General features: G+C 36.7%; 1 protein-coding gene across 1 annotated transcript; it reads right to left on the bottom strand.

Moving 5' to 3' along the window:
- Positions 1 to 11,236: 11,236 nt before the first annotated feature.
- LOC143555633 (transcription termination factor MTEF18, mitochondrial-like) lies at positions 11,237 to 13,317 on the bottom strand. Its single transcript, XM_077045153.1, has one exon. It carries the CDS (start codon positions 13,217 to 13,219, stop codon positions 11,450 to 11,452), a length of 1,770 nt encoding a protein of 589 aa, XP_076901268.1. The 5' UTR covers positions 13,220 to 13,317; the 3' UTR covers positions 11,237 to 11,449.
- Between the last annotated feature and the right edge of the window lie 2,934 nt (positions 13,318 to 16,251).

Raw genomic sequence — 16,251 nt, 5'->3', positions numbered from 1 at the left:
ATTGGCTAATCATAACACCTCAGAGTCACCCCACAACTCTCTCTCTCAAATCGTGTTCATCAAGAACACATAACTCCATCCTAACCGATACACCCTAAAGGGGAACCGAATCAGATTAAGAAGATGTCGATCTCCAACATCACTGGATTATCAGGTATTACATCCTTACTCGTTTCCATTATATCATCAAATAGAAGAAACTGATTAACATGTGGTATCAGAGCATGATGTTGATTAATCAGTTTCTTCGATGTCCATAAAACTGGAATTAAAATCGGAAACGAATTTTTGTTTAAAACCCTTATGTTTACGGTTTTGATCATCATCATAAAATTGATTGGATTTGATGTTCGTATTACTTCCAACGAATTGTCAGGTCTGATTAAAACCTGTTTATTATCAAAACCTGATTATTTTCGAAATCTGTTTTACAAAACGTTAAGATTTCGATTCCAGTGTTATTAATCTGATAAAATAATCGAATTATCAGTTTCATTTTTTTTTTGAAACTGTTCTTATTTTCGAAGATGTTCTTGATGAACATCATAATTTTCGAAAAAACTAACACTAATTTGGATTAACTTGGGAAACTGAAATCTGTTAAAGAGATAATGTTATCTCTAAATTTAATTTCAAAATCTTTTAAATAAAATAAAAGATATTATTTTGAAATCTTATTAAATTTTGAGATAATCTAAAATTTTAACAGAATCTCCCAAATCCCTTAAAATTAGGAAATAGGTTATCAGGTTGATTAAAATTAATTTTTCGAATTCTGCTAATGTTGCGAATCAAGGCATCCATTCGCAACAAATGGACTCCAATCGCAACAAACAAGATGTTGCGAAATCGCATTATGTTGCGAGTACTCTTAATCGCAACAACTATGTTGCGAGTGCTTTAAATCTTGCGAGTAACATGTTGCGATTATCCACTAATTATGTTGCGAATCAGAACCTGGCATCACAAAATGTTGCGAAAGGGACACATGTTGTGAAAGGTTACTAATGTTGCGAGTGCTTAAGATGTTGCGAGTATTACCTATGGATGTTGCGATCAGCCTTGAGATGTTGCGAGTATTACCTTATGTTGCGAGTACTCTTAATCGCAACAATTATGTTGCGAGTACTTCAAATCGCAACAATGCTGATTACATCGCAACAACATCATTCGCAACATCTCTTATAAAGCATCAATCGCAACATTACTTATGACCTCACTATCCGCAACATCTAAAATCCCCTAACCAAATTCGCAACATTATTTCGAAGTAATCGCAACTTCTCTTATATCTTAGATGTTGCGAGATGATCAGAAACCCTTATGATAACCTAACTGATTAAGGGACCCTTATGCACCCGAACCCAAGCAGGGGGCGCTGCCCCCCGCACCCCCCGTTAAATTACTTAACTTAAATAACACTTCTAGTTCACTTCTGCCCAACGGTGATGTGTAACCTAATATTGTTATTTAAGTCTAATTAAGTATGTCACTTAAAAGTGTATGTCCTAACATTATCAGACATTCGCGTGATTTTAGTTTTGCCTTAAATACACAAAAGTTTTCACTTCTGCCCAACGGTGATGTGTTATACTTGGTGCATTGCGAACCTACTTAGTGCCTAAAATCTTAATTGTCTCATTTCTGCCCAACGGTGATGTGTTACAATTAATTTTGCACAAAACTTTAATTTTCATAATTGCTTGAATATATTCACTTTTGCCCAACGGTGATGTGTTTTTATTTAAGTAGAACTTAATTTAAGTCTGTTATTTTGGTGTTTTATAATAGACTATATCACAGCTTCCTTATATAATGGTCCTTACTTGTTTGCCTGCTTTAGATTAAGTGCCCTTAGATCACTCTAAATTCTTCCTTAAGTTTCCAACTAGATGCCTTATTTAGATTAGTATCTTATTTTCTCATCTTATTTCCACCAGCTCCCAACTGTGGGATTGAAACCTTGACTGGCGCTAACTTTAATGCTTGGAAAGACTCCCTTACGCTGACACTTGGTATGCTGGACTATGATCACGCGTTCAGACATGAAGCTCCTCCTGCTCTTACTGATAAGAGCACAGCTGAACAAAAACTTGCTCATGAAAGGTGGGAGAAGTGTAACAGGATGTCACTTATGCTGATCAAGAACTCTATTACTGCTACCATCAGAGGAGCCATTCCTGAATCAACTATCGCCAAGACTTATCTGGCTTCTGTGGAGGAACAATTCAAGGGAACGTCTAAGGCACATGCTTGCACTCTTATGCTTAAGTTGGTGACTACAAAGTATGATGGAAGGAGCGGTATTCGTGAGCACATCATGATGATGCAAGACACGTCGAACAAGCTTAAAGACTTGGACATGTCAATCAGTGAGGGTTTCTTAGTCCAATTCATTATGACTTCTCTTCCTGCTTCTTATGAGACTTTTAAAGTCAATTACAACACACAGAAAGAAAAATGGTCAATGAGTGAGTTGATCGTTATGTGTGTCCAAGAAGAGGAACGTCAGAAAGTGGACAAACCTGAGATGGCTTACCTTATGACTACCGATAATTCCAAGAAGCGGAAAGGAAGTTTCAAAAAGAAAGCTGCTTCTAAGTTCCAGAAAAACAATCCAAGTACAAGCACTGCCTCCAGCTCTAAGAATCCTTCAGGGAAGTTTTTCTGCAAGTTCTGTCGTCTGACAGATCATAAGCAGAAGGACTGCCCAAAATTTAAGGAATGGCTGGCTAAGAAAGGTAATGATCTCTTTATGATACTTGAGTCCTTTAATTTAGAAGTTCCATCTAATACTTGGTGGGTTGATAACGGTTCAACTGTTCATGTATCCAATTCTTTACAGGGATTCCTTACAATCCAGAAGCTGGAGGGAAACCGAAGAACACTAAAGATGCCTAATGGAAAGCCTCTAGTAGTCAAGGCTGTGGGAACTTTTGAATTACGCATGAGAACTGGGTTTTGTATTAAACTTTATGATACCTTATATATTCCTGAAATTACCAGGAATCTTGTATCAGGAATAAAGTTAGACAATGACGGTTATGTAATTTCTCATGGTCATGGCAAACTTACTATTAGTTTTGAATCTAAAGTTGTTGGTTTTGGCTATCTGGATGGTCTCTATAAATTAGAATTGGATGATGATTTTACCAAGTCTTTGTTATCATATAATCTTAATGAATCACTAACAAAGAATAAACGAAAACAAGACTTAGAAACCTCATCTAAGTTGTGGCATGAACGTTTAGGCCACATTTCACGAGAACGATTATCTCGACTCGTGAAGGATGAAGTCTTACCATCTCTCGATTTCACTGATTTTGGAACTTGTGTCAAATGCCTTAAAGGTAAAATGACATCAGCGAATAAGAAAGGTGCTACAAGGAGTTCTAATTTATTAGAAATTATTCACATTGATATCAGTGGTCCTTACACTATCGCTGGAATAACTGGACATAATTCATTTATCACTTTCATTGATGATTATTCACGCTACATGTACTTGTATCTCATTAAGGAAAAATCTGAATCATTAACAACTTTTAAAGACTATAAAACTGAAGTTGAAAAACAATTAGGTCTTCAAATTAAAGTTGTTCGATCAGATAGAGGAGGTGAGTATTATGGTAGACATACTGACATTGGACAAGCTCCTGGCCCATTTTATGAATTTTGTAAAAGCCAGGGGATTGTGAACCAATATACCATGCCCGGTACTCCTCAGCAGAACGGTGTTGCTGAGAGAAGAAATAGAACCCTAATGAACATGGTTCGCAGTATGTTGGCCAACTCTAATTTACCTCAATTTCTTTGGACTGAGGCCTTAAAGACAGCTGTTCATATACTAAATAGGGTTCCTTCCAAATCTGTCCCTAAAACTCCTTATGAACTTTGGACAGGGAGGAAACCGAATCTAAGATATATGAAAGTATGGGGCTGTCTTGCTGAAGCAAAGCTTTATAATCCTTTTCTAAAGAAACTTGACCCGAAAACGATCAGCTGTTTCTTTATCGGCTATCCTGATCACTCAAAGGGTTATCGCTTCTATTGTCCTTCTCACATTACTAGAATTGTAGAAACCAGGCGTGCCGCATTCCTTGAGGATTTTAAGGTCAGTGGGAGCAGTGAAAATCCTAATGCTGATTTGCAAGAAGCACAAGACGCGGGGGAGAGGGATTCCTCGCTCACATTAACTCCGATTACTCCTCTTGTACTCAATGTTGCACCGCATGTCACTGCACAAAATTCTACAGAACTTATCATACCAGAAAATGAAGTCACATTAAACGATCAATATCAACACAATGCTGAACCCGATAATCAACCCAGAAGGTCATCTAGGCCCAAAAAGCCTACTAATTTTGGTGATTATGTAACCTTTCTGGCTGTAGCTGAAGAAATGGATGATGGAAAGCTTAATGATCCTACCTCTTATCATGAAGCCATTAACAGTGATCAATCTTCTAATTGGAATAAAGCTATGACTGACGAGCTTGAATCCATGAAGCAAAATGACGTTTGGGATTTGGTTGAATTACCCAGCGGTGTCAAACCCGTAGGATGTAAATGGGTCTTCAAAACAAAACTGGATCCGAATGGAAACGTTGAACGCTATAAGGCGAGATTGGTTGCAAAAGGCTATACTCAGAAAGAGGGAATCGATTATCAAGAGACCTTTTCTCCAGTTTCTCGAAAAGATTCTTTAAGGATTGTCATGGCTCTAGTAGCTCATAATGATTTGGAGCTACATCAGATGGATGTCAAAACTGCTTTCCTTAATGGTGACTTGGATGAGGACGTGTTCATGACACAGCCTGAAGGTTTCAAACCCAAAGGGCAAGAACACTTAGTCTGCAAGTTAAAGAAATCTATATACGGGCTAAAGCAAGCATCGCGTCAATGGTATCTAAAGTTTGATAAAGTCATGAAGAAACAGGGTTTCGAAAAAAATCAAGTGGATCAATGCACCTACCTCAAGATGAGTGGGAGCAATTTTACTATTCTTGTCCTTTACGTAGATGACATTCTACTGGCAAGTAATAGCTTAGACATGTTGTGTGAGTCGAAGCGCTTACTTTCGCGAAATTTTGACATGAAGGATCTCGGAGAGGCTTCTTACGTTATTGGCATCGAAATACACCGAGATAGACACAATGGGATCTTAGGTCTATCCCAAAGGGCCTACATTGAGCGTGTCCTAACCCGTTACAACATGAAAGATTGCAACCCCTCTGCAGCTCCAGTAGTTAAAGGAGATGTTTTTGGCTCATTCCAAAGTCCGAAAACAGAGGCTGAAAAGGCGCAAATGAGAATGATACCTTATGCATCAGTAGTTGGAAGCCTTATGTATGCTCAGGTCTGTACTCGTCCAGATATCGCCTACATCACTGGAATGCTTGGGCGTTATCAGACTAATCCTGGTCTGGCTCATTGGAAAGCAGCTAAGAAGGTCTTAAGATATCTGCAAGGGACGAAAGACTATAATTTGACTTATAGAAGAAGTGATCATTTGGAAGTGGTGGGTTATTCTGACTCTGACTTTGCTAAATGCAAAGATGATAAGAAATCCACTTCAGGGTATATCTTTATGTTAGCAGGCGGACCTATTTCATGGAAGAGTCATAAACAACAGTTGACTGCAACTTCTACCATGATGGCAGAATACATAGCTGTTTACAACGCTACCTGTCAGGGAATGTTGCTTAGGAATCTTGTCACTGGACTCAAAATTGTCAATTCCATTTCTAGACCATTGAAGCTTTACTGTGATAACTCAGCTGCCGTTAGTTTCTCGAACAGTAACAGTTCGACTGGCGCTGGACTATTTCTTGATACAAAGTTTTTGTTCGTACGTGAACGAATTGAGGAAAATAATCTTTGTATTGAGTATATAAGTACTAAAGATATGCTTGCGGATCCGATGACAAAAGGTCTCCCATCTAAAGTATTCGAAGAATTTGTTTCGAGAATGGGCTTATTTAAAATCTTATTTAATGGCATATTGTACTTACTTACGTTTATTAATAAAAGTTTCCTCACTTACTTGATTTACTTGTCTCTTAATATGTTCACGCTAGCCTAATGACATATAGACACTAATATGTAAGTCAAAATTAAGGGAATGATTTGATCCTAATGTTAAGTTTTAAATTTGGATTGTAGTATGATTAATGGGGGTCTTGTTTCGATTACTGATTCAATGACTGTATTTCTCTGCTACATTTGGGTTTAGAACTAAAATGAGTATTAATTCCTGCGCAGGCTTACCTAATGCTCATAATAAATAATCACTCGGCCAAGTGGGAGAATGTTAGAATAAATATATTTATATATTTATTTATGGCCCTTATGATTATTTATATTATTATAATTGATCAAATAATATCATAAGCCTTATTAGATAATAGGTAAAAGCTTGATGGACGCTTTTACCCTTAAGACTAATTAAAAGGTTTCCCCTTGGGTGTATATATATAGAGAGATAATTAGAGAGTCTAAGGTTGGTTAATTGGCTAATCATAACACCTCAGAGTCACCCCACAACTCTCTCTCTCAAATCGTGTTCATCAAGAACACATAACTCCATCCTAACCGATACACCCTAAAGGGGAACCGAATCAGATTAAGAAGATGTCGATTTCCAACATCACTGGATTATCAGGTATTACATCCTTACTCGTTTCCATTATATCATCAAATAGAAGAAACTGATCAACAAACTAACCTCGGATCATGGAATGAATAATAATATGTCACCCCATGAGCCTACTGCTTGAATCTCGATCCAAACCTTAGTTCCAGTATCGGGATATCGCTCCCATCTTGAACCAGTACACTAAGTATGCGTTATTTGCAGATTAATCATATGTGTACAAATTTCACTATGATATTCTAACATACTCAATCTGCATCATTATCCTAAAACGGTTGTGCATACTCTCATGTTTTCATGAGCTTGTTCTTCCAAGAATCCGTGTACTTGCATCATTTCTTCGTAATATAAGCTTTGTAAATTCATACATTGTTTCCTTGACTATATATAGTATCGCTTCATATCTATAACGTTATCCTAGCTATCCTGCAACTTTAAGATCATAGTATATAGATTCTTTATTATGGCCGTACCCCTTCAGAACACTCTAATTCTTTTGACCGGCTAAAACATCTTTCGTATATAGGCAATCGACATGTATTTATAATTTGGTTCATGATCAACGATCTATTAATTAGCAACAGTAGTTCATTTGTTTCTTCCCTTAAGAATCCGCTTAACTATAGGAAACTTGCCTAGTTAAATGCTATAATCCTAGCTACTTGTTATAATTAATTTGTATATGTGCTTTTTAGATCTATAGTATTGACTATCTATCTTCACAATCTTTATGATCATGATCTGTATATGACTGGCCTCAATTTTTATATAACGTAACTTGAATTTTGAGACGATATTTCTTGGACACGGGGAGAATATGATAACCCCTATTTTCGGATTTAACATTTTTACGGAAAGCTTGATAATTTCATTTACATTATTTAATTTCTTGTTCGTAATACTTGATATATGTTCAAGATGCATGCTTTTAGAAATATAGATTCATTGCTCTAGAAATGCATTATAAATCAAAACGGTACGTACGTATGGGACTCGTGCATTGGATGGGAATGTACGGAACGTTAACAATTCGAGTATACAAAGAAACAATCAAAGTGATTTCTAATATTTTAATGACTAAATTTATGGTATTGCAATTTGCAAGACCTTGAATATTTAAAGTATTCATGCATCAAACAAAATCTCATAAATACAAAATATAAGGTTCAACGAACTTCCAAAATTAGGGGAATCCGGTACATATGAGCATTAAAAAGTTACACAGCCATCACTAGTTTTACCATACATTTTATTTTTAAAAGCTTGAGTGGAATATAACATATTTTAACTCTTGGCTTAATTTCATCGACACAAGTTTATAATTTAAACATTATAGTGTTTTATTTACTCATAATGTATTTTATAAAACTAGTAATTAAATTTGGACGCCCAAACATTCGTATTTTATACTCACTTAACTTTTAGTCGGTTGGCTTCAAAACTTTTCAAACCAGAGCAAGCGCTGCGCTTTGCGGTTTATACCTAATGAAACCGTACCGGAGCATAAATGTTGCATTCATTTTAGTTTTGTAATTATTTAGTATTAAAAATCTATACTATATATAAAGCATGAGTGAGGAACCTCTTAATTTTTAAGAGGTACCAAACTTGTTGCTTTTACTACAAACTACATTGCATAAAATTAAGACATTTTAGGGACAATTTTGTATTTTAACAATTTTGTCTTTTAGGAAAAGTAAAATCATACGGTTGGTTTTTAAGTTATTCAAAATGAACTACAAGTTTAGTCATTTAACTTTAACCATATTTTGTTAACTTATATAATAGTTACATACATACCCCTTATTTTAAACCAACTACCCCGACGACGTTTAAACGTTTATAACTTTTTCACACGCTAATATTTTTTAAAAAACATTATACCATAAAAACGAGTATTTTATTATCTTTAATTGAGTATGGTATTGCTATACTTTTTCTATTTTAAACACTTAACGTGTTACGTAATTACAATTAAAGACCGGCAAACAAATCGGGCGAGTTCAGGTTATTGGTCTACAAGGTTAAGGTTGGAATGAGTCGATACAAAAATGTTAATTTGGTTTGGGACGGGTTTGGGTTGAAAGGGGTCAAGTCATAACGAATTTCGGGTTAGAACAGTGTCAAACGGAACTGGTTGCGGGTCAAGACGAGTTCAATGCAGCGTTAAGTGCGCATCAACACCTGATTGCACGCGTACAATCGTTGTGTGACGTGCTTACTAATATCGGCTAAGATTCCAATGCCGCAATGCGAGCATACTATCTTCGGGTTACGCACATATTATTTGAAGCCACGCACATACAGAAACGGTAACACCGGTTACGCATCCAATAACATATTTGCATGCATACCGCGCCGCATCACGCGGGCACGTAGCTAGTATATTATTATATATTAGATATATTTCAAGTATAATTTGACAAAGTCTTATTTAACACAAGTATATTGGTAAAACTAGTGATGGTTTAAAAACACACCTGAAGGTCTAAGTTTGACACAAACAACTCGGATTGTTTATGCCTTAATTAATTAGATTAGATAAACTCAATATCAAACCTCTTTTGGTGGTTTTTCCAATACTTTCACCTAAACTTAAAACTTGTTTTGATCTTTCAAATCTCCATGCTTCATTTGATCTTTACAAACATTTTTTATAGTATTTTATATTAGAGAGCATATTAAGAATCGGTTTCCCATGTAATATATTTTGAATTTTGTAACTTACATGTTAATGCTTGTCTTTATTTTGCTTGATCTTGGCCTATTATTATGTCTTGATCTTAGTCTTTTCTCTAGTATATGTAACCACACATTGTGAATAAAATATTTAGGTTGGTTTGATAAACTTATTATTTTAATATTCTTTGTGAGTATACTCTTTGTAGGATCATAGAAGGTTAAGAGTTCGGTGTTGTAAATTGTAATGTTTCATAGGACTTGTTTTGCTACGATAGAACATGATATCTTCTTTGATTTTTTTTTAACGGCGAAGTAGATCGACTGAAGTTACACCACCACAACGAAGGGGTATACACCGGACGTCCCCATAAGGGAAGCTCGTACATCAGTGCATTGACCACCATCGCATCACCTAGTTCTAGAAGAACCCACACAATTGTGGTAAAACCCCCGGAGTCAAGATCAAACCTATGACCTTAAAAGGTCCAAGCTCTACCTTTCATTCCCCATGTCGTTGGACCAAATAATCAAGTGAAACTGCTTCTTTAATTTTACCTTCCCCTCTATCTTATGAGGCATTTATCGTATTCACTTTCTTCTTTCTACCTTTCATTGACTTCGGGCTCCGCACCCTAACACTTCTTTATTAAACCTCAATGATGATTCCACATAATCCTTTTTCATGAATTTTGGCTTAGGCGAATCATTTTCCTCCTCGTTAGAAGATTCTAACGGTGGAATATCAACATGTACTTCACATCAATTGAATACCATAGAAACAAACAACAATGTTGGTTTCGATAAAAACACTGGTACTGATGTTATTCGTTCGGTATCAATTCGGTTCGCCATGATATGAGTACAGTAATGATACTTAGTATAATATATGATACTAAATATATGGGGTTTATAGTTTAGTTTATGTGGGGATGTTAAGAAATAAAAAATTAATTAAAGGTATTACTTAACAAACGTAAATTATTAGAGAAAAAAAAAAGAACATTAAAAATAATTAAATAGATTAAAGATTTACATTATTCATTATATAAAGGTTTACACTTCAGAAAAAAGCCGCATGCCATTCACGGTTTCTCACTTCAGAAAAAAGCCACATACACATAAATAGTCAATTAGTCCAATGGCATGAGTTACCGGCTAATGCTTGAGAATTTTGTGGTCTCATATTTGAAATATGATTCAATGGGTGTAGCAGTGTATTTCTTTTTCAAACGGACGGTTGACATACTATCACAGAAAGACTCACTCCGGTAATGAGTAGTAATAATGGGTAGTTCGACACGCTATTAAAAGTTTATAAAATATAAATAGATTCCAGATCCATCAACTTAAGATTCCATTCCAAAAGCAGCAAAACAAACAAGAGAATAAACTTTTTATTCCAATGCCCTCGTTCTCATTAAGCATTCAAATTGATGGTCAAAATCGCAAATTTGCAAGTAACACAGAAGCCATGTATGTCAATTTAATATTCAAAAGTGAAGTTATGTTACTTGAAGATGAATCAAAAAAATACTCGTATGTTCAAAAAGTGTGATAGATTGATAAGTTGAAGCCTAGACTACAAGACAAGATGTATATTAATGACGTGTGTAGTGCTTGGGCTTGAGCCTAGATGCGGTCCGGGCTCTAAGGCCTAACCCACCTCACATCCTCTCCTACCGAAACTTCACTTCCAAATAGCATTGTAAACAACGGAGCTGCTAGTGAGCCAATTTCGCTAAAAACTCGAACCAAGCTGAATTTATATCAAGTATCCAAGTCTCTATCGAAACTTATTCAAAAAACAGATTTGTAATTTTACACTAACTACAATAAAAATAATAAAACTATAAAAAAGACAGAATTGGTTCTTTAGGGGTAAGGGTAAAATTGTAATTTTATAAAGTAACTGAAGTGCTTAACGGCAGTCATTATTACGTTAAAATAACGTATGTTAAGCGTGATTTTGAAACCTGTAATTCTCGAGCTCGCGCGCGCACACACACTAACACCAAGGAAAATGAACTAAAGGGATAAATTGTACAACAAGCTATGAGAAAATAAGCAATATAATTGTATATAACATGAGAAACTAAAATTAGGTATCAGATATTAATTCGAATTAAATGTACTTTTCAAACTCTCCCATGAGGAAACACCTTCGGGATGAATATGAACAAAATATTTCACAAACTTGGCATCGGAACATGCAAGAATGGTGCTCAATGATAACTTAGGCTTTGCTGCACCTCTCTCCAATAACCACAAATACATAGAAAACCTTAAATTAATCCTCTGAATATCATAACACAAGTATGACGGAAACACCACAACCGCTTCCAGTGGATAACCTAACCGATTCTGCAAACAATCAAGCTTTTTCTCAAGAAGATCTTTCGTCTGGTTTAACACAGACGGGGCCCGCTTAATCATACCTGAAACCACATTATAATCGAGTCCTGCCTGCACTAAACAATCAAATCTTTCTTGCAGCTGGTCTCCTCTGCCACGAAACTTTTTTAGAGCTTTTGATAACTCATCAGAGTTTTCAATATAACCCAATCTTAGCAAAAAGTTTTTTCTTTCAACAAATGTATTTGAATCTTGATTATCGGTTGTTTTAGTGTCGGATTTAGTAGCCAAATTGATCAACATTAAAGGGTCTTTCTTTATAGCGCCACGTAGCTCATCTTCTTTGATTTTCAAACTGTTCATAACGGTTAACGGCCCTTTTAATGAATTAGAACCAAGAACTTCCATGTGGGTAGTAACAACGCTTGCAATTACTTCCATTTCCATCTTGATTTCAACCATGAAACTCACTGCTGTCGAAAGATTCTTTGCACTCTTTGATGATAAAATTTGGGGGTTTCTTGAAAAGAGTTTGTAAATTTGGTTCATTTCGAGCCCTAGCTTTAGCAATTGACCGACCAGCACGTATATCTGTTTGCCCGAGCCTTCAAACAGTAACGTGGGGTTATCAAGAAACAGAGTTTTCATCTGTTTATTTTTGTAACCGACTTGCACGAGAAAACTCATGGTGTCCAACATTCTATCCCAATTCAAAGTGGTTCTCTCAGGTATGTAACTACCGATCCATTCGTTTCCAAACCCGAAACCTTTCAGCTTATCAAGAACCGTGAGAAACTTATCATCAATGTGGGTCAAGAGTGACGGGCAACATGTTACTAGTTTGATTACTGTTGATTTACTTAACCCTAATTTCTCATAAGCCTTAAGTTTCATAGATAAAACACCATGATCATATCCAAATATCTCCTTTGCTTCCTTATACATCTTGCCAATCTTTGTTCTCGGGACCCCGTAACCGCACAAAGCATGAAAATTATCAAGCAAGAGGTTGTCATCACCCAAAAATATCAATGATTTAGGAAGCAGTGACGGGAACTCAACAGGATTCAAACCTAAACTCTCCAAGAACGGTTCATACTCATTAATCGGATTGTAACGAAAGTACTTAGACAAAGCCCGTGACACATCTTGCTCGTTATCAACCACAGACAACAAGTTTTGAATAAAATGAGGCGAGTTCTTGCTCATGTACTCAGCATCAGTGAAATGGAAGCCTCTGGTAAAATGCAAATAGTCAAAAAGTGCAGTTTGTGCCTCGGTTCGCACAAGGCGTGAAACTCGATTACCGTTGACACTACCTTGTGTTTGATGGGAATAAACGACTCTGGTTTTTACTTGATTTGTAGGCTCTGAAGTGCAAAAGTTTCTCCTTTTAACCGATACAAAAGACGGTCCATTTCCGGTACAGGCATTTTTACAAACAGTTGGTGGGCAGAGCACATAATGAAGTTCAGAAATCATGTTAGAGATCCAAAATAGCCTGTTATTATTGATCCCACGAATCAGCATAGCAAAATTGACGATACCCAGATATGGATTCTGCTAAATATTAAGAGGGTGTTGATAAAAATCGTTGCTTTAATCATTCTCATATGGTTTTTCGACCAAATTGATATTAATTAAACAAGAAAAAATAATTGAAAGAAAGCATGAATGCATACGAATCAACATTATGACTTACAGGACATTTTGAATCTAGAAGGTTTGATTGTGTAACCTCATCTGTTGAAGGTGAAGCCTGAGATGGAGGGTTCGTCTAAACTGTAAAGCCCTGATTTTAGGGTTTTGGGCTTACATTAATGATTAAGTGCGAATATACCCTTTATATTATGGCTACTTTCATAATGACCCGGAAGTTTTTTTGTTTTTTTTTTTAACGTGTCTAGAAGAACTAAACTGTTGTAACCGACTAAACCTTTTAGGTTGAAGGAAATTGACCGGTTTGAGAGTTATACAGTTAGTTTTATGGTTTAACAATTATGCTTTTCGTTGATACATGAAACTTACCAAGTAAACCTATTAATCGAGTTGCATGTATTATTAAGGATATCAAGGATACCAATTCATAATTGTATATTCAATGTATATTTCCGTTTATATGATCAGTCTATATTTAGACAATAATTTCTAGTCAATAGGTTTCCATAGTCCTAGCCTTATTTCTCTCGTTTCCATTCTTGTCTCCTGTTATAGCTCTTGTAGCAGGCTATTTAAAGCCTTTGTATCTTTGTAATGAATCAAGCTTTTGCATAACATACTCTAACATTTATATGGTATCACAAACAGTCATTCAACTCACAGCTTCAACTCATTTCAACATCACCCTAACCAGTGATGACTTCTCCATATGGCGCAAACATGTTTATTCCACCTTAATCGGTTTGGATCTTGTTCAATTCATCACCGGAACCAAAGCTCCCCCACCAGAATTCACCGACAAAGAAGCAACTAAATCCAACCCGGAATACCATACACGGTATCGACAAGATCAAAGCATCTCGGCTGCTCTTCTGGGCAGTTGCTCACCGGCTGTTCAGCCCTTAATCGCATCGGCCGACACCGCTCGTGAAGCTTGGGATCTTCTCGTGACAAGCTACGCGAACTCGTCACGTTCCCGAGTTATTTCTCTGAAGTCTAAGCTGGCGTCAAACCCTAGAGGCACCCGAACCATTACCGAATATCTTCGCGACATGAAATCTATCGCGGACGAACTCGCCCTTGTTCAAGAACCGGTAAAAGAAGAAGACTTGATGGTTCATATTCTCTGTCAGTTGGGGGATGATTACAAGAACATTGGAACAACACTACGTCACTTTAACACAAAGCTCACGTTTTCGGAACTCTTCGAAAAACTCGTTGATTTCGAACGGGAACTAAACAACACCATAATATCACCACCACCACTCATGGCTACTGTTAATTACACCCAGAGACAACCGCGGTCTGGCGTCCGATCTGATCGACGCAACCCAAACAACAACAGCAACAGACCTGCTCGCAATCAGTGGTCTCACAACGTTAATCAAAATCATGGCGGTAATCGTAACAATGTTTATTGTCAATATTGTAACTTTGCAGGACATGAAGCAAAAGAATGCAGGAAACTGGCTCGCTTTCTTCGTGATAATCAAGTTACAACAGGAAGTTCTATGACTCAACATAAAGCTTCTCCAATTGCTAATGCTACTTCTTCCTCGTCCTATATGTTTTACACCGGGGCCTCTCATCATGTCGACCCGGATCGCACGTCCTTTCACTCTATATCCGAATATGGTGGACCGGATGAGATTGTCCTTGGCAATGGTAACTCTCTCTCTATTACTCACATTGGTCAAACACACCTTCACACGTCTAATGGCTCACTTGCCTTAAAAGATGTTTTGTGTGTTCCTTCCTTCAAAAATAAATTAATATCTGTTGCTAAATTGTGTAAAACTAATCATGTTTCTGTGGAATTTTTTCCAACCCATTTCTTTGTCAAGGATCTTCACACGGGGGCACGTCTAATGCGGGGTGAGAACTACCTTGATGTCTACTATGCCAACTTTCCTTCCTCACCTCAAATAAATGCGGTCTCAACCACATCGCTGATTGATTGACATCATAAACTTGGGCATCCTTCCATTTGGATTCTCAAGAAAATAGCCAAATGCTTAGGGTTAAAGTTTAATCTTCTAAATTTTCATTGTACCTAGTGTTCGATTAATAAAAGTCACAAAGAGCCTTTTGGTATGAACTCATTTAATACTACCAAACCTCTACAACTAATCTATTCTGATGTTTAGGGTCCGGTGGAAAAGTCCATTGATGGCTTCACCTATTATGTGATTTTTGTTGATTTTCACACTAAGTATGCTTGGCTATATCCAATGAAACACAAATCTGATGTCTCAATATTATTCCCACAATTTAAATTGTTAGTAGAAAAATATTTTCAAACCCCATTAATTTCTCTTTTCACTGACAATGGTGGAGAATACATCGGTCTTACCTCCTACCTTCAATCTCAAGGCATATCACACTTCACCACTCCCCCGCATACCCCGGAGCAAAATGGCGTGGCCGAACGCCGTTATCGTCACATTGTTGAGACCGGTTTAGCTCTTCTTCATTACGCTCAACTCCCTCTTTCGTTTTGGACACATGCTTTTCAAACCGTTGTTTACCTCATCAATCGTCTACCTACCACAGTTCTAAATTTTCAAAGTCCATACTCTATCCTCTACGAGAGAGAACCAACTTACACCAAACTCAAACCATTTGGAAGTTTATGCTATCCATGGCTTCGCCCGTATGCAAAATCCAAGCTTCATCCACGCTCGGAAAAGTGTGTATTCTTAGGCTACTCACCATCAAAATCAGCCTACAAATGTTATGATTACACCAACCGACGTTTATACCACTCAAAACATGTGGAGTTCATTGAGTCAAAATTTCCATTCAAATCTCCAACCAAATCTTTGACCACCTCCTCTGTTGATGAATTCCTTGGTTGTCCACAGACCCACTCCACTCCCTTACCTAAACAACCCATTTCTCCT

Source organism: Bidens hawaiensis, unplaced genomic scaffold (genome assembly GCF_021521415.1).
Source record: "Bidens hawaiensis isolate Kalapana, Puna unplaced genomic scaffold, B.hawaiensis_p1.1 tig00018221_1, whole genome shotgun sequence".
Lineage (NCBI taxonomy): Eukaryota > Viridiplantae > Streptophyta > Magnoliopsida > Asterales > Asteraceae > Bidens > Bidens hawaiensis.
The sequence above is the reverse complement of the archived record's forward strand: the minus strand, read 5'-3'. Positions and strand labels throughout refer to the sequence as shown.